The sequence below is a fragment of the Leucoraja erinacea genome, chromosome 13 (genome assembly GCF_028641065.1).
Source record: "Leucoraja erinacea ecotype New England chromosome 13, Leri_hhj_1, whole genome shotgun sequence".
Lineage (NCBI taxonomy): Eukaryota > Metazoa > Chordata > Chondrichthyes > Rajiformes > Rajidae > Leucoraja > Leucoraja erinaceus.
Genome location: NC_073389.1, coordinates 34272941 through 34296324, shown reverse-complemented (window position 1 = coordinate 34296324; position 23384 = coordinate 34272941). Strand labels below are relative to the sequence as shown.

The window sequence follows — 23384 nt, the reverse complement described above, 5'->3', positions numbered from 1 at the left end:
CACATGGATCCACCGTAATCAACACGGCGGGCATGTACTAAATTACTTCCATAGCCAGAGGCAAACTTCTAGTTCCTAATGCTGCAGATCCCCGCAGAAAAGAGCGAAACACCAACGCCAACATTATGAGGCTGTTCCACATCCTTAAATGCAACATTTATCAAATAAGTGAAATCTACCCCCTTTAGTTCCCAAACTGTGCAGCTCGTAGCAGACAGCTTGACAAGCACTGTAACTTAATCTCTGCCCATTCATGATTTAACACTAGCCCAGCGACTTCGGAATGGTCCAAAACCTGGTGCAATGTATTAGCACGGAATTATTAAAAAAAAATTAAGTCTTAATGCTGGAAGGCTCTTTTCAGACATTCTTGGTGCCCGCTCCCCATCATTAAGGGGCACAGCGACTGCCTGACACTTCACTTTTCCAAATTGATCCTTACTGGGTAAATGACGGGCGACGTTGACACCGGCTTTTGTCTGCAGATGGACAGGGAGACACTTGAGCCCCGGCGCTCGTGTGACAGAGAGGGAGATACTATCGGATTGCTGCTCATGTTACCGCAGAGTCAACTGTCCCCAGACACCGTGTTTTCCAACTCTATGCCCCGGGAACGCTAACCAGTGGGGCAGACACTGCGCCCTCGCTGAGTGTCCTTTAGCACCTTGGAGAGCACCTCACGCTGCAGCGAAGAACATCAAGAAATTATGTTTGAACGGACTTGGGATAATGACCTAACCAGCAACCTTGGCAGGGCGCCGTGGGCTCTCCTTCCTGTCAGCCCCGTCTAAATGGTAAACTTGTGGTTAGTACATTTCACTGTGAAGATGCAGTTGTCTATCGCTCAATAACACGGAGCGCTTGGTGGCTCGCCGTTCACCATGCTGAGGAAATTGAACCTGAGGTTTCGGCCGGACGCCGAGGGTAAACTGGGTGAGTCCGGCGGTGACAGAGAGTGGCCGAGCGAGGGGTCCGGCATCAGGCTGGTTCGTAGCACCTCCCTCTACCTGATCGGGGAAAGTCACCAACACGTCGGAAGTTCTTTGAAGCGCAGCCAGAGCGCGGTGAGCGTCGACTCATCCATCTACAACATCAAGGCCGAGGACAGACTATGGATGTTCTCCAGGACTCAGGACTGCCTGCAGTATCTCCACGACCTGATCATCCTGCGCCAGCAGTACCGGCCTGCTAGCAACCACGGCAAGTCCAAGGACAGGCCCGACCAATCCTCTGCCCTGGTAGCGCCTCCTAAAACCAGCAAGAAGCCATCGCCTGGGAAACACGCCTCCAAAGTAGGTCTAACGGTTCTTTAACAGACCACGGCGGTTGCACTTCTAATTATCACCCTCCCCCCACTCTTTAAAGTTAGGAGCTTTGCAATTTGTTTACTATTATGAGACATAGCGGCCCGCTTCACTATTACATAACTCCATGGTTCTGTTTTGTCAGGTTTATGTATAAATGGACACATTATCCACGGGAAGGCAGGTAGAGAAATATTCCATGACATCAGGCAAAGAGGATCAAGGGAATGCTTGCCGGTGCACAACCGATCATTATTTCATTGTAACCTGACACCTTGCAATGACACACAAAAATACACAAAGTACTGGAGTAACCTCAGGGGCCAGGGGAACATGGATAGGTGACACTTCGGATCGGAACCCTTTATTCAGGCTCAATCTTCATAGTTGATTGATACCTTAGGCCAACTATGACTGGTTTAGCAAAACACAAAGTGCTGGAGTAGTTCAGCGGGTCAGGCGGCATCTGTGGGGGGAATGGATAAGCGTCATAGCGTTGGAAACAGGCCCCTCGGCCCAACGTGCCCACACCGGCCAACATGTCCCAGCTACACTAGTTCCACCTGCCCGCGTTTGGTCCATATCCCTCAAACTTGTCCTATCCATGTACCTGTCTAAATGTTTCTTAAAGTCCAAGTGATGACCTCCTCATCATCAAAAGGAGATGCTGTCTGAAAAAGGCAGCCAATATCATCATATATCCTAGCCACACTCGCATTTCATTCCTACCAGCGAGAAGAAGATATTGGAGTGAGTTCCAGGTTCAAGAAAAGCTTCTTCCCAACAACCATCATAGAAACAAACATAGAAAAATAGGAGCATGAGTTCAAAAAACAAAAAGGATGCAGGGCCAGCCTTAAGCCGATTGGACCGATTTCTCCCAATTGTGCCCCGCGCCTAAGTGGGGGCCCCGCCTTAATTTTCCATATTTAATACGGAAATACAAATTAGCTTTGTTAAATAATGATTACAAAAAACATTAACCATACGGATTTTTTTACAAAACGAACATGGATAACAACCGCTGCGTGGCCATCAGACACAAACGATTTGTTAACTACTACTGTTAGCACTGGTTAACAGCCAGTAGTTAACAAGTAGTTATACAATGTGTCATCAATGCATCGATCCACATTCCTCAGTAAATGTAATTGTGTTTTGAATAAGCATTAATTTTTTAAAATTTCTTTTATTAGAAGTACGGTAAGTTACAATAATACACAACACATATGTCTTAATACATTTTTTGTACCGCTTCATTTTTTGAGCTTTAAAAAAAAGATAGAAGTAAAGGAAGTAAGGAAAGTGCGCAAGAGTCGTGAAGGTGCAGGAGAGTGTTGAGAAAAGAAAGCCCCTTAGAAAAGTAGTTAGAGAAGGAAGTAAAGAAAGAAAGTAGACCCTAGAAAAGAAGGAAAAAGAAAGGAGAAACAATCGCTCTATTATAACATTAAACTCCGCAGAAAGGGGACGACCAACCAAGTCTGTTTTTGTTGGGGGGGGGGTTACCCCCCCTTTGCCAGATCCTGGTACCTTTTATTTATCTATTTATTTATTTATTTTTTAAACTACTATTGCACGTTATGCTTGTAATAGTTCCAAAAACGTAGACCACGTCTTTTGGAAGTGGTCTGGTTTGCCTGCTAAGAGGAATCTCATCTCTTCCAGATGTAGTGTTTCAAACATATTTGATATCCACATTTTTGTTGTTGGTGTAGGCGCATTTTTCCAGAATTTAAGTATGAGCTTTTTTCCCATTTATTAGCCTGTAATTGAGTAAATTCTTCTGAAACACGTTTAGTTCAGGGTTACCTGCCGATATTCCAAAAATGATCCATTCTGGTTTTGGTACCAGTTTTATTTTAATTAATTTAGTAAAGATGTCAAATATTTCATTCCAGAATTTTTGGATTTGGTACATAAAACAAAAGAATGCGCTATGGTAGCTTCTTGACACAGACATTTATCACAGATGGGTGAGACATTAGGGAAGAGTTTATTTATTTTAGTTTTTGAATAATATAGTCTATGTAATGTTTTGAATTGGATGAGAGTATGTCGTACGATGATCGAACATTTATGCACTGAACAAGCATTAATGACGCTGCGTTCCTTTGAATACAATTCACGCGGCGTCATTAATACTTAATCAAAACACATTTATATTTTCTGAGGAATGTAGATTGATGCATTAATGACACATTGAGAATTTCTTAAAACTTTTGAGGGCTTCTTCTCGGCGAGCTTCTTCAGGTTAGTCATTCAATTTACCTACCGACCCGCGTTGTGTCTCTCTGTCTTTCGCTCCCTCCCTCTCTCTCTCTCGCTTTTGTCTATCCTCAATTTCAGAGTTAAATAACATTTCTCATGGGGGGCATAGCGTCCCCCCCCCCCCCCCCCTTGTAGTGTACAATGCCAAAATTGAAAAGTTGAGGAAAAACAAGGTGTCCAGAGTTGTTTATTGGTTACAATCTGAGGAGTATGATGATGCTACTGTTTATGGTATGCCAATGTACCAGCTAGCAACTGATCTTCTACATAAAGACCTGTCTATTGCTAGAAATTGTAATTTATTTACCTATCTGTTATGGACTTACAGCATATAACACAATAATATTAAAGTTCTGATCTTGAGAATATCACATTTTTGAATTTTCAAGACAGTCTGGGTGTTTATTACTATTTCCCTCACAACGGACAATTTTGTAATTAGCTACAATTAGGTAATTAACTAATTATATGCTTTAATTTCAGGTCATCCAAGTAAGATGTTTTATATTTGTTTCAGAATGCTTCAATCTATTAGAACAGAAAATTTCATTCAGTTCTCTTAATTTTTAAGAAAGTTATGGGCTTTTGACTGTCGTCAATCACAGCTTTTATGTTAAGTCAATGGAAAAGCAATAGGGAACTAGATGCTAATTTCCGAGTATAAAAATGGCCATAACATTTTTTTAATAGAAGATATGAAAGTGAATTTGGTGTCAAATTAAACTTATGTTTATGCTGTATCTGATGGGATAAATTGCAGACTTGATTTTTAAAATCTCAAAATTTTGTAACATTGCTAGAAAATGTACCTGCATCTTGGAGGCCGAAGGTTAGGTTGTTAGCCAAGAAAGATAGATTTTGTTATCCCTCAGTACAGCAACATCAAGAACGATGCTGCCAAACTGATGGATAGCCAAGTCTATCCCTCATTGCTAGCAGCTGATGGGAAGCGGCTGTAAAGGGACAGTGCTGCTGGGGGGGAGAGAGAGTTCCTTTCACAGCGTGTCGGTAGTCTGGCCAGGGTTAAAGTTGCGGGGAGGGCAGGAGCGTTGAGAAGGAGGGGGTCGGATCATGCCAGCATCCAGCTCAAGAGCGGGTCAGCGGGCGATGGATAACAGGACAGCGGGCGGTGGAGCTTACTCCATATGTCAGTGCGAGTAACCTCAATTGATCGCTTGTTCGCGCTGACACAGGAGTAAGCTCCACAGCCCGCTGTGATGTTATCCATCACCCGCTGATCCACTCCACTCTATGATCTGTGCTCTTGGGCTGGTCCCCTGACTGTTCAGACGGAGAGCACTGCCAGAGGTGAGCGGGCCGGCAGAAGACGCTGAGATGGCAGTCGGTTCCGCTGTCCGGTGAAGGCGGCCGCTCGTAGCCACGCGAGCTGCTTCCTCCCCGGCCAAAATGCGGTGGCTCTGCGCCCGGAACGCGCGGCAGTGGTGAGTGAGTGGGTTACTGGCATGAACCTCGGCCCCCTCCTTCTCAACGCTCCTGCCCTCCCCGCAACTTTACCCCTGGCTAGACTCCCCACATGCTGTGAAAGGAACTCTCCCCCTCATTGGTCTCTTGAACAAGTATAGTCATTCAATAAGATGACAACTGATTCATGTTGTCCTGATGTGCTCCTTTTTTCCCACCATCTTTCCATCTGCCGTCACCCTCCACCCCCCACCCATTCAGTAATTCAGAATGAAGGAGATTTGGAAGCCTTGGGCAAATTGAATTGTTATTTTATTTATTTTTATTTTTTATTTTTATGGAAAAAAACAATCTGCGCATGCTCGGTTTAAGATTTTTTCAAAGACGACTGACTGTCATATTACTCATGACACGTGCCTGAATATGACTCATTTATAATTATACATTATATTTCTATGAAAATTGTTCCCAATTGGGCCCCGCGCCTCCTAAGGCTGGCCCTGGAAGGATGCATGGCACAGGTATAGGCAGCCGGGATCAAGTGCATCCCTGGAGGAGTTTTGTGAACCAAGGAGTAAATTGAAAAAAGAGAGAGAAGGGCAAAAAGGGGCCAGGAGATAGCTCTGGCGGGTAGCATTAAGGACAATCCAAAAATATTTTATAATTACGTAAGGAGGAAAAGGGTAACTAGAGAGAGAGTGGGACCTCTCAGGAATCAAAGCAGTCACCCCTGTGTGGAGGTCCTAGATGAGTATTTCTCCTCTGTATTTACTGAGGAGAAAGACTGTAGAATAGAGGAACTTGGGGCAGTCAATGGAAGTGTCATGAGAGCAATCGGTGTTACCGTAGAAGAAGTACGGAAGGTACTGTCATGTATGAAGGTAGACAAATCTCCAGGGCCTGATCAGATATATCCGATGACATTGCAGGAAACGAGAGAGGAAATTGCGGGAGCCCTGGTTGAAATTTACGAGTCGTCCTTAAATGCAGGAGAGGTGCCGGAAGACTGGAGGGTGGAAAATATTCTGCCTCTTTTCAAGAAGGGCTGCAGGGAAAATGCTGGGAACTATAGGCCGGTGAGCTTAACATCTGTAGTTAGAAAGTTACTAGAGAGTATTCTGAGCGATAGGTTACACAGGCATTTGGATGGGCAAGGGCTGATTAGGGATAGTCAGCATGATTTTGTACGTGGGAGGTTGTGTCTCACAAATCTGATTGATTTTTTTGAAGACGTGACCAAAAAGGTCAATGAGGGCAGAGTTGTAGACGTTGTATACATGGATTTTAGGAATTCGACAAGGTTCTGCATGGTAGGCTGCTCTGGAAGGTTAGATCGCATGGGATCAAAGGATAGCTGAATGGAGAGCAAATTGGCTCCATGGAAGGAAGCAGAGGGTGATGGTGGAAGGTTGCTTCTCAGAATGAAGGTCTGTGACTAGTGGTGTGCCTCATGGTTTGGTGCTGTGCCCGTTACTGTTTGTCATTTACATCAATCGTTTGGATAAGAATATACAGGGCAAGATTAGCAAATTTGCTGATGATACAAAAGTGAGTGGTTTTGCAGATGGTTGTGAAAGATTGCAGCAGGATCTGGATCGATTGGCCAGGTGGGCGGAGGAATGGTTGATGGAATTTAATACAGAGAAGCGTGAGGTGTTGCATTTTGGGATGTCGAACGAGGGCAGAACCTACACAGTAAATGGTAGGCCTCTGGGAGTGTTGTAGAGCAGAGGGATCTAGGAGTACATGGGCATGGTTCCTTGAAGGTTGAATCGCAGGTAGATAAGGTGGTCAAAAAGGCTTTTGGCACTTTGGCCTTCATCAGTCAGAGTATTGCGTATAGAAGTTGGGAGGTCATGTTGCAGTTGTATAAGACATTGGTGTGACCGGATCTAGAATATTGTGTTCAGTTCTGGGCACCATGTTATAGGAAAGATATTGTCAAGCTTGAAAGGGTTCAGAAAAAATTTGCCATAGAGGCAGTACAGAGAAGGTTCACCAGACTGATTCCTGGGATGTCAGGACTGAAGAAAGATTGGATAGACTCGGTTTGTACTCGCTAGAATTTAGAAGATTGAGGGGGGATCTTATAGAAACTTACAAAATTCTTAAGGGGTTGGACAGGCTAGATGCAGGAAGATTGTTCCCGATGTTGGGGAAGTCCAGAACAAGGGGTCAAAGTTTAAGGATAAGGGGGAAATCTTTTAGGACCGAGATGAGGAAAACATTTTTCACACAGAGACTGGTGAATCTCTGGAATTCTCTGCCTCAGAAGGTAGTTGAGGCCAGTTCATTGGCTATATTTAAGAGGGAGTTGGATGTGGCCCTTGTGGCTAAAGGGATCAGGGGGTATATAGAGAAGGCAGGTACAGGATACTGAGTTGGATGATCAGCCATGATCATATTGAATGGCGGTGCAGGTTTGAAGGGCCGAATGGCCTACTCCTGCACGTATTTTTCTATGTTTCTGTTGCCAGGACTAGAGGGTGTGAGCTATTGGGAGAGGTTGAGTATGCTGGGTCTCTATTCCATGGAGTGCAGGAGGATGAGGAGGAATCTTTTAGAGGTATACAAAATCATGAGAGGAATAGGTCAGGTTGATGCACAGAGTCTCTTGCCCAGAGTAGGGGAATCGAGGACCAGAGGACATAGGTGTAAAATGACTTACTGCACACACAAGTCTTTTACTGTAACTATTTATTTAGGTAACTGTTTATCACTATGCTGTAGCTGTCCGTGGTCATCACTGGAGCTAGAGAGCGAGCTAGAGGTGGGGACACTACAATTATACTGGAGACAATGGGGAGTGGTTAGTAATACGGGAGGTCACTATGGTTAAAGGAACATGCACTGATCTACATCCTTCCTCTTGGAAACAAAAGCGTGGCAGGTACTATACAGAGTGACCACGGCTCATACGCTACGAACACCAACCGCACCGGCAACAGTACAATACTATGCGAGTTCCCCGTAGCGGACAGGCGGCCTGACCAGCCGGCCAGAGCGGGTGCGTAAACCGCCCTCCTCCTCATCGTCGGGAACAGAAGGGACGGCAGCCGGGGGATGGGCAGGGGAGGCGGGCGGAGGAGAATGCGGGGCTGCGGGTGGAGAAACAGGCTTGGCAGGGGAGGGAGGTTTTGCGGGCGATGCTGGCTTGACAGGCGAGGCAGGGGAACGGGCGGACAGTTGTGAGGGTAGGGTGCGTGGCATGCGAGGTGTAGACGGGGCGTGAGGGGCAACGGGAGGTCGAGAAGAGATGGGGGGGTGAGAAGGAACCGCGGGAGGCGGAGCGGGCTCATTCACAAGGAGTAAGTGCTGGCGGGAGCGACGGTAGATAGCCCCCTCGTAGTCGACGAAGTAGGAGCGCGGAGAACCGGCGTCGCCGACTACGACGGCCAGGCGGTAGTGGCCAGTGGGGGATTGCATCCGGACAACCTGCCCCGGGAGCAGACGTGGAAGGGGCCGGGCGGACTTGTCGAAGGAGCGCTTCTGGGTGTCCTGTTTTTTGGCAATGCGCTCAGTGACAGTGGCAGGATTTTGTACGGAGGGCTTGAGGGACTGCTGGGAGACCGGCAGGGGAGGTCTGGTGGTGCGAGACATAAGGCGCTGGGCAGGGGAACCGAGCGCAGGGTCGCGGGAAATGTTGCGGAGGTTGAGCAGGGCAAGGTGGAAATCGGCACGGAACAGGCGGCAGTGTTCAAGCAGCTCCTTGGCGCTACGTACGGCCCGCTCAGCAAGTCCGTTGCTTTGAGGAAACTCGGGGCTGCTGGTGATGTGGTGAAAGTTCCAACGGGCAGCAAAGGTCTTGAACTCGTCGCTGGAGAATTGGCTGCCGTTGTCGGACCGGAGGGTCACCGGGGAGCCGAAGGTGGAGAAGTGGCGGCGAAGTTTCCCGATGACGGCGGCAGAGGTGATGGAGGTCAGCTGGTCGACCTCGAACCAGCTGGAATAGGAGTCCACGAAGACCAGGAAGTGCTTTCCGCGCCACTCAAAGAGGTCGGTGGCAACGGCCATCCATGGGAGCTCTGGAGCCGGCGGCTGCAGGAGAGGCTGGCGCTGCTGATGGGGGTGCAGGGTGTTGCAGGCAGCGCAGGCGGAGACCCTGTCACGGATGTCCTGAGCCATGCCAGGCCAGTAGAATTGGCTTTGGGCATGGGATAGAGTAGCTTCCACCCCAGGGTGGCCGCTGTGAGCAGTCTGGAAATAATGATCCCGGAGTGCGGCAGGCACCACGACTTTGTGACCCTTTACCACCACGCCGGCGTGAAGCACCAGTTCGTCGCGAACGAGGAAATATGGTGCAGCGCCAGCAGGCAGTTTGGAGCAACGGTCAGGCCAACCACGGCGGATAACGTCCGCAAGTTGTTGCAGGGCAGGATCATCAGCAGTGTGTTGCACCAGGGACTGCATTTGCTGTGAAGGAACAATGTTGACGTTTAGTACCAGAAGGTCGGAGGATTCGTACGGGTGGCGGACAACGGAAGGCAGCGGAGCACGAGAAAGAGTGTCAGCTACAAACATGTCTTTGCCCTTACGGTAGACGATCTGGAACGTGAAACGTTGGAGCTGCAGCATCATGCGCTGCAACCGGGAAGAAGCAACATGGATAGGTTTATTCAGGATTGTCACCAACGGCTGGTGGTCACTCTCGATGGTGAAAGAGTTGCCGAGGATGTAGTCTTCAAACTTGGAGCAAGCGAAGACCACGGCAAGCAGCTCTTTTTCAATCTGGGCATAGCGCTGCTCGGCAGGGGTCATGGTGCGAGAAGCGTAGGAGACGGGCAGCTGAAGGCCGTCATAAAGCTGCAGACAAGCGGCACCGAGACCAAACTTGGAGGCATCGCAAGTGAGGATAATGGGTCGGTGCAGGTCGAAAAATTTCAAAGTCGGGGTAGCGGCAAGCTTCAACTTCAGAGTCACGAAAGCCGACTGGTGGTGCGGGAGCCAGACCCACGCGGAGTCCTTTTTGATTAGTTCCCGCAGGGGGGCACTCAGTTCACTGAGGTCGGGTATGAACTTACCCAGGTAATTGACCATGCCCAGGAAGCGCTGCAGGCCAGGGACGTCGGTAGGAGCGGGCATGTCAGTGGCCGCTGACGTTTTCTGGGGGTCGGGCTTGAGACCCCCTGACGTGAAGACATGGCCAACGTAAGTGACTTCTGGGACCCGGAATCGGCATTTCTTCGGGTTCAGCTTGAGGTTTATCACCCGCGCCCTGTCCAGGACTTTGCGGAGGTTCAGGTCGTGCTCAGCGACGTCCCTCCCGTACACCAGAATGTCATCCACGATGATGGCGCACGGTAAGCCGGCAAACAGCTGTTCCATGGTGCGCTGGAAAACCTCGCTGGCAGAGTTGATTCCAAACGGCATGCGGAGGAAACGGAACCGGCCGAAGGGAGTGCTGAAAGTGGTGAGGAATGAGGAGCGTTCGTCCAGAGGGATTTGCCAGAAGGAGCTCTTGGCGTCTAGGACTGAAAAGACAGTAGCAGGGCCGACCTGTGCAGCAACGTCCTCTACCGTCCGCATGGGGTAGTGGGGGCGCTTGATGGCAAGGTTGAGGTCCTTGGGGTTAATGCAGATCCGGATCTCGCTTTTGTCCTTCTTGGCTGCGACGACCATGGTGGAGACCCACCTGGTGGGAGCGCTCACCTCCTTGAGGATGCCCATGGTCACCATATCGCGCAGAGTAGACTCCACGCGGCCCTTCATGGCAAAGGAGACGCGGTGTGCCGGCCGAATCACCGGGTCGATGCTCGGGTCGACAACAATCTTATAGTCGCAGGGCAGTTTGCCCAGAACGTCATCAAAGCGGTCGGGGTATTCAATAAGTGGGTCCATGGGAGCCTGCACTAGGTGAATGCTGTGGTGGAATGAGACTAGCCCCAAGTCCTGACACGCACGGGCGCCCAGCAGGGTGACGTTGTCAGAGTCCAGCAGGTGGAAAGTGAGGGGCCGAGAGGTCTCTAGAACTGTGCAGATAAGAGTTGCCTTACCCACGGGAACCAGGACGCCCCCCCCCGTAGGCATGGAGGCAGGTGTCGCCAGGAAGAACTTTCTCACCAGATCTGATCTGCTTGAAAAGGCTTATTGACATAACATTGGCGAAAGCGCCAGTATCGACCTTGGCTGAAAAGGAATGGCCGTTCACAGTAACATGCACAGAGGGATCCGTAATCAGAGCAGGTGTACCCAAGAGTGAAAAAATAGTTGGATCTTCACGAGAGGGGAGTGCATCAGAGTCTTGGAGCTCCTCCAGCTCGTACTGAGGAAGCAGAGCGCTATCAGGGAGTGCAATGTTATTTAGTTCGGCGAGGTTGTTTAGACTCCTTCTTGGAGCAGGGACTGGCTTCCCACGGGAACGGCAGGCGGCAGAAAAGTGGCCGAGTTTGCCACAGGAAAGACAGGTCTTGCCCTGTGCGGGGCAAATGTTTGAGGGATGAGCCGTAAAAAAACAGTTAGGGCAGCGTCGCGGGACAGTGGAGGTGGCGACCTTCATGGGGAGAGCCGCGGGGTTGCGTCGCGTAGTCAGGCGACCGGCTTGACCGGTGAAGTTAATGTCCTGGGGAGCCTGTCTGGACACGGAACCAACGGCTTCGGACATGCGTGCAGCATACATAGCATCCCACTTCTGACACCATGTAAAATGTCTTACTGCACACACAAGTCTTTTACTGTAACTATTTATTTAGGTAACTCTTTATCACTATGCTGTAGCTGTCCGTGGTCATCACTGGAGCTAGAGAGCGAGCTAGAGGTGGGGACACTACAATTATACTGGAGACAATGGGGAGTGGTTAGTAATACGGGAGGTCACTATGGTTAAAGGAACATGCACTGATCTACAATAGGTTCAAGGGAAGAAGATTTAATAGGATTTAATAGGAATCCTAGGGGTAACTTATTCACACAAATGGTGGTTGGTATATGGAACACCTGCCAGGGGAGGTGAGGCGAGGACCATCCCATCATTTGAGAAATAGTTAGACATACTTTCAAGAGAGTTAGACAGAGCTCTTAAAGATACCAGTGTCAAGGGATATGGGGAGAAGGCAGGAACGGGGTACTGATTGTGGATGATCAGCCATGATCACAGTGAATGGCGGTGCTGGCTCGAAGGGCCGAATGGCCTACTACTGCACCTATTGTCTATTGAATCAGCACCGCCATTCAATATGATCATGGCTGATCATCTAAAATCAGTACCCCGCTCCTGCTTTTTCCCCATATCCCTTGATTCCTGTAGCCCTAAGAGCTAAATCTAACTCTCTCTTGAAAATATCCAATGAATTGGCCTCCACTGTCTTCTGTGGCTGAGTTCCACATATTCACAACTTTCTTGGTAAAAAGTTTTTCCTCATCTCAGTCCTAAATGGCCTACCTCTTAGTCTTAAACTGTGACCCCTGATTCTGGACTCCCCCAACATTGGGAACATTTTTCCTGCATCTAGCCTGTCCAATCCCTTATGAATTTTATGTTTCTATAAGATCCCCTCTCATCCTTCTAAATTCCAGTGAATACAAGCCCAGTCGACTCATTATTTGATATGCCAGTCCCGCCATCCGGGAATTAACCTGGGGAACCTACGCTGCACTCCCTCAATAGCAATAATGTCCTTCCTCAAATTAGGAGACCAAAATTGCACACAATACTTCAGATGCGGTCTCATAGGACCCTGTACAACTGCAATAGGACCTCCTTGCTCCTGAACTCAAATCCTCTCGCAATGAAGGACAACGTTCTTTCTTCACTGCCTGCTGTACTTGCATGCTTACTTTCAGTGACATGCTCTTGAACACTACAAAACACTAACCTCAACGATGAACTATGGACAGTCTTTGGTCGTAGTAAGGCTTTGGATTTTGTGCACCAGATTGGCTTATTAATTTATTGAAATGTTGTTCATTATAATTTATCCATGTGTATTATGTTTACAGGCCTGTTATGCTGCTGCAATCAAGAATTTAATTGTTCTGTTGTATATATGACAATTAAATACCCTTGTCTCTTTTTGACTATGTTATGACAGAGACTACAAATCTAAAGTGTTTCATTAGCTAAAGAATGTTCTTGAGGTTTAGATATTTGGCATTTTTATGCAAATCATTCTTCCTTTGTTCTCCCCAAATTTAATGTTAGCAAGCAAATCAAAATAATCATTGTATAGAGATTGTATTCATCCTTTAGTACACTAACGCTAGCCTCCAGTGGAGTTTGCACATCCTCTCTGTGATTACATGGGTTTCCTTTGTCCATTCCATTCTCTTCCCACATACTATGGATGTGCAAATGATGTGGCCATTGTAAAAATCCCCTGGTGAGTGGTAGGATCTGGAGGGCTGAGTAAGAATTTGGGGAGAATAAACAGTGGGATTAAGAGCAATGGATGCTTCATAGACATTACAGACTTAATGGGCTGAAGGGCCTGTATCCATGCAGCTGTATGGCTCCATGTTCTAGTACGAAATGTTGGGTTGCATTTCTTGTCTGCAGCTCGAATTTTGTTGATAAAGGAGAAATATGTTAAATCTTTACCAATATAACACTGCTTTTTTTATTCAACAGAAGACAAAGGATGAATCCAATCCTGCACCGGCACCAACAGAGGCTGAAACACTGGCATACTTTGATTCAGTCATTGCAGCTTTTGATCAGGGAAACAAAAGCAGGACTCATACAGCAGAGGCTATGCATCTTGATGTGGACTTTGTTAGTAAGTTTGTCTTAGTAGAAATCAAAGCTTATCTTTTTAGTCTGCTAGTTGAATATCGAAGTGCTGTAGATTTGCAGTTACCAAGGAGTCTCAGTGTCATACAATAAGCTAAAACATTTATATATAAATCTTGAAATTAAACTGCAACCCCTTCTTCTTCTTATCGAGTCCACACACAGGATTAGAAGTTGTTCACCCAGAGCTGAACTTCTCGGCATCTGTATACAATGGTGTCTGTCTGGTGCTTCTTGTGCATAGTGGTGGAAAGATTGGTAAAAACAGGGCCGCGACGTGAACACTCTTTCCTTGACCCCACTGCAACCCCTTACATTGTGGTACAACGATAACACAGAAAATATTGATCCAAAAAAATCATTACTATTGTATACAGTACTTGACTATAAAGCTACCATATAATAGAACAAAACTGAGTGAACTACACTCATGTGTGGACCTGAGATTTTTTTAATATATCAAATTCTTGGACTGTCTTTTATGCAACAGGGGACTTGCAAACTCACAATGGTTTCTGTGGGTGAGTGACAAATTGGGTAGTCAGCAACAAGAAGGACCTTGACTCTGGTCTCATGTGAAAGGTGGACCTTTGTTGGGTGAGGGTTTGGAACGATAAAAAAAAGGGCTGTGAGTTGAGCTGTGGTACAGGTTGGTGAGCTGCCTTGTGCATTAGACAATTGTTAGCTGGATCTCACTTCCCAGGGCCACCATTTGATTGAAGGATGTCCGATGGATACCATTGTGGTCTATGTGTCCCTGTTTATCTCTTGGTGTGGAAAAGGTCCACTGAAAATCGTGGGAGGCCATACTGGTGACAATGTAACATTATGACATGATCTCAGCCCCATAAAATATAGTGAGGAATAATTTGTAAAATCTTAGGGAAGAAACAATTGACAAACAAGACCAATTCTTAACGAGTTGGTCTCCATTTATTGATTTTTTGGATTCATGTGGTGCAACTGTATCGTAAATATTAAAAGTTTCAGGTATGGGTGAAAGATGATCAAGAATATAAAAAAAGCATCTCCTTGTGGCTAGTGGATAATCTCCCTCCTGCTTCACTTTCCTACTTATTTATTTTCTTTACTAGCTCTTTTTCTCTCTCCCCCCCACACACACACACTAGACTTTCCATTATTCTTTACTATCTCTTTCTTTCTTATCTCTCTCTAAAAAAAAAAAATAATAACAAATTAAAAAAAAAAAAAAAACTTGTAATGTTGGTAACCTGTAAAAAGGTATTGTACTTACTTCTAATAAATTTTAAAAAAAAGAAGAAAAAGAAACAATTGCATCCATATTGATCCCTCATAAACTTGCAATCTTCCAAAGGGATATGCAAACAAAGAGGTATTTGTGAAGTGTACTCATTGCTGTCAATTGGGAAATAGTTACCACATCGATTGATTTAAGTACAGGTGCACAACCTTTTATCCGACAGCCTTGGGACCAGACACTTTTCGTAATTTGGAATTTGTCGGTCTTCGGAATGGAATTTTTTTAGCGTAGATTTGAATGGCTGGCTCAGTGGTAGAGTGCTCGGCTCATATCCGCAAGGTCGCGAGTTTGCGCCTTGATCCCGGCAGTTCCTCGGTCGCGAGTTTGAGTCTTCAGTGTAGTTTTTTTCTTGCAGAATAAATGTCTGTATGAAATGCAGTGTGTTGAATGAATTCCTGAATTTGTAAATGTGACCGCAGCATTGAATCACCTCCCGCACTCATGTCACCCTAGCGGGGCTACATGCCCTTAGGCGGCCTAAGGCGACATTTTCACACTCTTATATCCGTGTGCAGCAGAGGCGCCAAACGTGAGCTTTGGTGTGCAGACGACATCCTGGAAAAAATGTCTGGTTTCTTCCAGGTAGGCGATATACCCTCCCGCGCAATATACCCTCCACTTCTCTTTTTAGGTGATTTAGTTCCCCTTTCTTCCAGGACCGACCCGAGGTTCCGCTGTCACCTCTGCGGGCCACCCTCGGTGAACGCTCACTCAACTTTGTCTTGGGATTCCTACTCTCCCACGCAATGTACCCTCACCTTCTCTTTTATGAATGGGGATTTAGTTCCCCTTTCGTCGAGGACCGACCGGAGGTTCCGCTGTCACCTCTGCGGGCCGCCCTCGGTGAACGTCCTGTCTCCCTGTCCCTGGGATAGCAGGGGGCGATCAAACAGCACAATACCCCCCTCCCCCCCCCCCCCACCCCCAACTCCAGAGGAATCCGCTCCCCGATGGGCCGCTACGGCGACAAGTGGCAGTTCGCCCACAGCCCGAGAACAAGACGCACCTTGCGCACCATCAGTTTCTGCCCCTCTGGAGTTGGAGCGGGGCTGGACTGGAGTTGCTGATCTGGGATCTCCGTGCTTGCAGTGGGCCTGGGGGTCGGTGTCCCGATGAGGGGGCACAGCTCGGGCTGTGGGCGAACTGCCACTTGTCGCCGTAGCGGCCCATCGGGGAGCGGCTCCTGGTGGTCCCGATGTCTCCCGCTAGTTTGCAGTTTTCCTCTGGAGTTGGAACGGGGCTGGGCTGCTGCTGGCTGTGGGTCTCTGGGATCTCCGTGCTTGCAGTGGGCCTGGGGGTCGGTGTCCTGTTGGTCCTGACGTCTCCGGTGACTGGCATTGCCGACGTGAAGACAGTGCAAAGCCCCCACGCCGGTGCAATGGGCGGGGAGCTGGAGAGGGGAGGGAAGGGGTCACACACATGGCCGGGAAGCAGAGGGGTGTAGGTGGGGTGAAACTGAAGGGAGCGACAATCTGCAGCTCCCTGCCCGCTGAGTTAAAAAAGTTCCCACGCAAGACTCACGATACACTGTGTATCGTGAGTCTACCGTGGGAACTTTTTTAACTCAGCGGGCAGACAGCAGCATATTGTCAATTATTAACCCTCCCGCGCAATATACCCTCACCTTCTCTTTTATGAATGGGGATTTAGTTCCCCTTTCTTCGAGGACCGACCGGAGGTTCCTCTGTCACCTCTGCGGGCCGCCCTCGGTGAACGTTTTCAAGGACCTTTTTTCAAGGACTGAAAAAATGTCGCTATTCGGAGGTTTTCGTTATTTGGATCTTCGGATAAAAGGTTGTGCACCTGTATAAATAGGAAAAATAAAAGTCCAGCATGTAGAAGCAATTAACTTCTGGAATCGGAGTTATATCTGATGAGTATCTGATGCTATGAGAATGCAGGGTGACTTGGACAGGTTGGGTGAGTGGGCAGATGCATGGCAGATACAGTTTAATGTGGATAAATGTGAAGATATCCACTTTGGTAGCAAAAACAGGAAGGCAGGTTATTATCTAAATGGTGTCAAGTTGGGAAAAGGGGAAGTACAACGAGATCTGGGGGCCATTGCTTATCAGTCAATGAAAGTAAGCATGCAGGTACAGCAGGCAATGAAGAAAGCGAAAGGCATGTTGGCCTTCATAACAAGAGGTGTTGAGTATAGGAGCAAAGAGGTCATTCTGCAGTTGTACACGGCTCTAGTGAGACCACACCTGGAGTATTGTGTGCAGTTTTGGTCCCCTAATTTGAGGAAGGACATTCATGCTATTGAGGGAGTGCAGCGTAGGTTTACAAGTTTAATTCCCGGGATGGCGGGACTGTCATATGCTGAACGAATGGAGCGGCTGGACTTGTATACCCTGGAATTTAGAAGGATGAGAGGGATTCTTATTGAAACATATAAGATTATTAAGGGTTTGGACATGCTAGAGGCAGGAAACATGTTCCCGATGTTGGGGGAGTCCAGAACCAGGGGCCACAGTTTAAGAATAAGGGGTAAGCCATTTAGAACGGAGATGAAGAAACGCTTTTTGACACAGACAGTTGTGAGTCTGTGGAATTCTCTGCCTCAGGATGGAGGCCGGTTCTCTGGATACTTTCAAGAGAGAGCTAGATCAGACTCTTAAAGATAATGGAGTCAGGGGACATGGGGAGAAGGCAGGAAAGGAGTACTGATTGGGGATGATTAGCCATGATCAAATTGAATGGCGGTACTGGCTCGAAGGGCCAAATGGCCTACTCCTGCACCTATTGTCTATCGAGTGTTTTAGGAGAATTTAGGGAGTTAGGAAGAGAGTTAAGGAGAAGGATTGCAAAAGTAAAAATCTCAGGATTACTGCCTGTGTCACGCGACAGTGAGAGTAGGAATGGAGTGAGGTGGAGGATAAATACGTGGCTGAGTGACTGGTGCAGAGGGCAGGGATTCAAGTTTCTGGATCATTGGGACCTCTTTTGGGGAAGGTGTGACCTGTACAAAAAGGACGGGTTGCACTTGAACCCGAGGGGGACCAATATCCTGGAGGGGAGATTTGCAAAGGCTCTGGGGAGACTTTAAACTAGAACGGTTGGGGGGAGGGACACAAATAGAGAAAGCTAGTAGACAGTGTGTGAGGCAGGAGGCAGAGAAGGGAAGCACTCAGATCCAACATGTAGGGGAGAAAGAAGAAAAAGGTAATAAACAGAGAATAAGAGGTGGTGGGTTTCTTAAATGTGTATATTTTAATGCTAGGAGCATTGTAAGAAAGGTGGATGAGCTTAGAGCCTGGATTGACACCTGGAAGTATGATGTTGTGGCGATTAGTGAAACATGGTTGCAGGAGGGCTGTGATTGGAAACTAAATATTCCAGGATTTCGTTGTTTCAGGTGTGATCGAATTGGAGGGGCAAGAGGTGGAGGTGTTGCATTGCTTGTCAGGGAAGATATTACAGCAGTGCTTTGGCAGGATAGATTAGAGGGCTCGTCTAGGGAGGCTATTTGGGTGGAACTGAGAAATGGGAAAGGTGTAGCAACACTTATAGGGGTGTATTATAGACCGACTGATGGGGAATGAGAATTGGAAGAGCAAATATGTAAGGAGATAGCAGATATTAGTAGTAAGTTCAAGGTAGTGATTGTGGGAGTTTTCAATTTTCCACACATAGACTGGGAAACACATTCTGTAAAAGGGCTGGTTTGTAAAATGTGTGCAGGATAGTTTTTTGCAGCAATAAGAGGTACCTACCAGCGAAGGGGCAGTGCTGGACTTCCTGTTAGGAAATGATACAGGTCAGGTGGCGGAGGTATGTGTTGGGGAGCACTTCTGGTCCAGTGACCACAATACCATTAGTTTCAATATAATTATGGAGAAGGTCAGAACTGGACCAAGTGTTGAGATTTTTGATTGGAGAAAGGCTAACTTTGAGGGTATGCGAAAGGATTTAAAAGGAGTAAATTGGGACATTTTGTTTTATGGGAAGGATGTAGTAGAGAAATGGAGGACATTTAAAGGTGAAATTTTAAGAGCACAGAATCTTTATGTCCCTGTTCGGTTGAAAGGAAAGAGTAATAATTGGAAAGAGCCATGGTTTTCAAGGGAAATTGGACGGTTCGGAAAAAGAGAGAGATCTACAATAATTATAGGCAGCATGGAGTAAATGAGGTGCTTGAGGAGTATAAAGAATGTAAAAAGAATTTAAAGAAAGAAATTAGAAAAGCTAAAAGAAGATATGAGGTTGCTTTGACAAGTAAGGTGAAAGTAAATCCAAAGGGTTTCTACAGTTATGTTAATAGCAAAAGGATAACGAGGGATAAAATTGGTCCATTAGAGAGTCAGAGTGGACAGCTATCTGCAGAGCCAAAAGAGATGGGGGAGATATTGAACAATTTCTTTTCTTCGGTATTCACCAAGGAGAAGGATATTGAATTATGTGAGGTATGGGAAACAAGTAGAGTAGCTATGGAAACTATGAGGATCAAAGAAGAGGAAGTACTGACACTTATGAAAAATATAAAAGTGGATAAGTCTCCAGGTCCTGACAGGATATTCCCTGGAACATTGAGGGAAGTTAGTGTAGAAATAACAGGGGCTATGACAGAAATATTTCAAATGTCATTAGAAACGGGAATGGTGCCAGAGGATTGGCGCATGCTGTTCCATTGTTTAAAAAGGGTTCTAAGAGTAAACCTAGCAATTATAGATCTGTTAGTTTGACGTCAATGTCTACAGAGAGATTTAGGCCATTTGGAAGAGTGGGCTGAAAGATGGCAGATGGAGTTTAATGCTGATAAGTGTGAGGTGCTACATTCTTGGCAGGACAAATCAAAATAGGACGTACATGGTAAATGGTAGCGAATTGAGGAATGTAGTTGAACAGAGGGATCTAGGAATAACTGTGCATAGTTCCCTGAAGGTACTCACATGGAGATAGGGTGGTAAAGAAAGCTTTTGGTGTGCTGGCCTTTATAAATCAGAGCATTGAGTATAGAAGTTGGGATGTAATGTTAAAATTGTACAAGGCATTGGTGAGGCCAATTCTGGAGTATGGTGTACAATGTTGGTGGCCAAATTATAGGAAAGACGTCAAGAAAATAGAGAGAGTACAGAGGAGATTTACTAGAATGTTGCCTGGGTTTCAGCACTTAAGTTACAGAGAAAGGCTGAACAAGATATGTCTTTATTCTTTGGAGCGCAGAAGGTTAAGGGGGGACTTGATAGAGGTCTTTAAAATTATGAGAGGGATAGACAGAGTTGACGTGGATAAGCTTGTTCCATTGAGAGTAGGGAAGATTCAAACAAGGGGACATGATTTGAGAATTAAGGGACAAAAGTTTAGGGGTAACTGGCCTGTTTCCATGCTGTAATTGTTATATGGTTGAAGTTGGCAGTAAATTGGAAATTTCAAAATTGAGATCGATCAACAATGTGTTATAAAATATGCATCCAAGAGCAAAATGGAACTGTGAAACAAATCTACTGTGATCTAATTAAGCAGTGGAGCAGATTCGAAGATGTGAAAGGCCCATTCCAGGATGACTGTTCATTTGTACAGCTGACAATTATAGTGTTGCCTCATCATTTAAAACTGCATGCAATCATGACTTCACATAAATCATTGCTGCCCTTATTTGATGATTGATGTCCCTATGTATCATCATTGTATGATTACTCTCCTGCTGAGTGACGTGTGCCATGTTACTATGTTAAAAAAGTTACTATGTTATAAATGCAGGTTCCAGAACTTAATGTAGGAGTCAATTGCTTATGTGCTAATTACAATGCTACATATTTCTCTTTCTATATTTATATCTAGTTGCCAGCAGCACAAGTGAGCACAGTTTGCATTCCAACTGGATCCTTAAATCGCCAAGAAGGTACTCTATTGACTTGGCACATTTGACAAAGGTGGAGGATTTCTCTCGAAGATACAGTGATGGGATGCGAATGAGCTTCAAGAGATTAGAGCGACACCCTATGTACCTCCCCAAGCTGGTCGAGAGCCCAATTCACACAATGAGGTTCAAGCCAAAAGCACCCAGTGAAGATGACGAATTGTAGTCAACTACATCGCAACAGCTTTGAAATCTGCACACACCTGACCAGCTTGTATTAAGTCAATCAAATTCTTTGTTTAACATTGCAACCTCCCTATTAATGCACTTATGGGGACTGCTGGCGAGGCAAACGATTATCACCCATTCCTACTGGCTGTTACAAAGGTATTGATGAATCCATCGTTGAGGTCAACTGGGGAAGCTGCTCCCTCGATGTTGGGTGTCAGGCATCTCAGAAGTTAGAGCTTGCCATGGTGAAGGAACGGTTGTATACTTGCAAATCAACTAGCAGGGTAATTTATTCTCATGCGCTGCTCCCAATGAACTTCTTGGCGGTGGAGATGATAGAGCTGCCATGTGCGGTTGAATAAACCTTGTTGAATTGCTACAGTACATTTCGTAGATGATATGCAAAGAAAGCAAACAGCACTGGTAGTGCATGAAGCAAATGCTCAAGGCGATTAGCAAACAACTTAACAGCCACTGACTTCTGGCAGAAGCTTTGTTAATATTACATGACCATGATTTGTTTTTGTATTTGTCCTGTACTTGTAATCTTAACCACTTATTACCAAGAATGACAAATGTATCATTGTGCTTTAGCTAGGGATACAAGACAGGTTCACATCTGATGGTCACAGCAGCTGATTCCTTTTGTTTCCACTGGCCATTGGTGTCTTTTACTGTCCACCATGTTCATATTCTAACAGCGAGTGGGAAGCTAATGTCACACAGGAAGGTGCACTGGACATGTGCAGTCGTGGACTGGAGTCACCACAAGAGCATGGATGGTCAGAAAAAGTACAAAATAAAAACACCAGGCACACACCCGACTAAGTGGGTCTGAGATTTTTAAAGGTTCATCTTCCAACGGGCCAGATGTTGATTGGGGCAAGTAGGTTGGAGATATATTTGCAATGTACAATTTGCAGATATTCTCCCCATGGCATTGAGTTCAGTACTGTAAGTACAAATTAAATATTTGCCATTAACACTGCAAAACAATGTTTTATGGTTGTGACCCTAACATATCATCTTGAATGATATCTTCAAGATACGGGTTGTACCTTCAAGGTAGCAGCAGATTTAGGAAAGAAACAGTGTTTGTGAATGGACTGGGGACTTATCTCCCCTGCCCACGGAGGCAATTTAGGTGTTCTGAGGTCAGCTGTGGTCTCTCTTGTGTAAGTAAGAACTGCAGATGCTGATTTAAATCGAAGGTAGACACAAAAATGAGACCCTTCTTCAGACTGAAGAATGGTCTCAGACTGAAGAAGGGTCTCGACCCGAAACGTCATCCATTCCTTCTCTCCAGAGATGCTGCCTGTCCCGCTGAGTTACTCCAGCATTTTGTTTCTACCATTGAACCATGGATGGGATGAGTATAGGTTTAATGTAAATGGCTGGTTGATGGTTGGCATGGACTCAAAAGGTCAAAAGGCCTGATTCCATGTTATATCTCCATGCCAATAGCCAAGTGTTGAGGAACATTTGGGGCAGGTGATGAGACCATTTCCGAAGGACTTGAGGAGAGAAATGTTGAGAGCCTTGGGGAGAGAATGTGAAAATCTGGCTCTTGGCTGCTGAAAATCAGGAACCATAGAATATGTTTGACACAGGTGGATGTCACTGTTCCTCAAGTAAATAAAAAAAAATTAAATATATAACCCCATTATTTTGGGGTTTGTTTGGTATATTTTTATATGTAATCATCTTTTGGATAAAATGTTAATCCAAAATGTTCTAAAACATCTTTCAAAGGCAAGTAATGTTGGCATCTGGTCAATATTTGTAAGAGAAGGTATTCAGGAGTGAAACAGTTAATTTGATTATGTTATGTGGAAATGTGTATTGGCTGTATTACAATTGGGACCCAATTGCAGTAAAGGCTTCGGAATATCCCTGGGATTCGGGAGGGTGCGATATAAATCCACGTCTTTTTCTCCAAGGTGGAAGTGCTTAAAGTTTTCTAATCTTACTCCTTCATTCTTTCACTCCTTATACTCATTAGTTTCATCTCTGCAAATTCTGAAAATGGATCAAATTTTGCAAAATGTTTCTAGTGTTCATCATGATGCCTCTACTTGGAATAATGTTAGACTTCAAAAACAGATGTATTCTGGTTGAATGGAAAGTTGGCACGTTAAAAATCTGAAGTAGCAACTCTGCTCTTCTCAAATGCTTCCAATCATGTTTCCAAATGAGCGGGAGCAAGGTTGCAGAGTGGTTCAGTTCTGTTATTATGGGAATTGTGTAAGTGCTCGAGATTTCCAACCCCAATCTTGTATTTTAAGAAAGAAAAATGATCTGCATCATTGTCACACATGATAGACAATGTTCTTTTCAGATATGGGA

The 23384-nt window shown here is 46.0% G+C and overlaps 2 protein-coding genes across 2 annotated transcripts in view; one reads left to right on the top strand and one right to left on the bottom strand.

Moving 5' to 3' along the window:
• LOC129702483 (protein FAM124A-like) overlaps positions 1 to 556 on the bottom strand; it is a 28801-nt gene extending 28245 nt beyond the window's left edge. Inside the window, exon 1 of the mRNA XM_055644209.1 lies at positions 443 to 556. Coding sequence (XP_055500184.1) covers positions 443 to 556 — 114 coding nt within the window. The remainder of the gene's footprint in view (positions 1 to 442) is intronic.
• Positions 524 to 22841, top strand: LOC129702482 (uncharacterized protein C13orf42). The gene is made up of 3 exons (XM_055644208.1): positions 524 to 1304; positions 13558 to 13705; positions 20753 to 22841. Exons 1-3 carry the CDS (start codon positions 882 to 884, stop codon positions 21031 to 21033), a joined length of 852 nt encoding a protein of 283 aa, XP_055500183.1. The 5' UTR covers positions 524 to 881; the 3' UTR covers positions 21034 to 22841.
• The last annotated feature ends 543 nt before the right edge of the window (positions 22842 to 23384 follow it).

What these genes read in the sequence shown, in the direction of transcription:
- LOC129702482 (XM_055644208.1), top strand. Translation starts at nt 882, where the DNA reads ATGCTGAGGAAATTGAACCTGAGGTTTCGGCCGGACGCCGAGGGTAAA. An exon ending in CCTCCAAAGTAGGTCTAACG is followed by an intron (nt 1,305 to 13,557) that starts GTTCTTTAACAG and finishes TTTATTCAACAG; the next exon opens with AAGACAAAGGATGAATCCAA. An exon ending in TCTTGATGTGGACTTTGTTA is followed by an intron (nt 13,706 to 20,752) that starts GTAAGTTTGTCT and finishes TGTGCTAATTAC; the next exon opens with AATGCTACATATTTCTCTTT.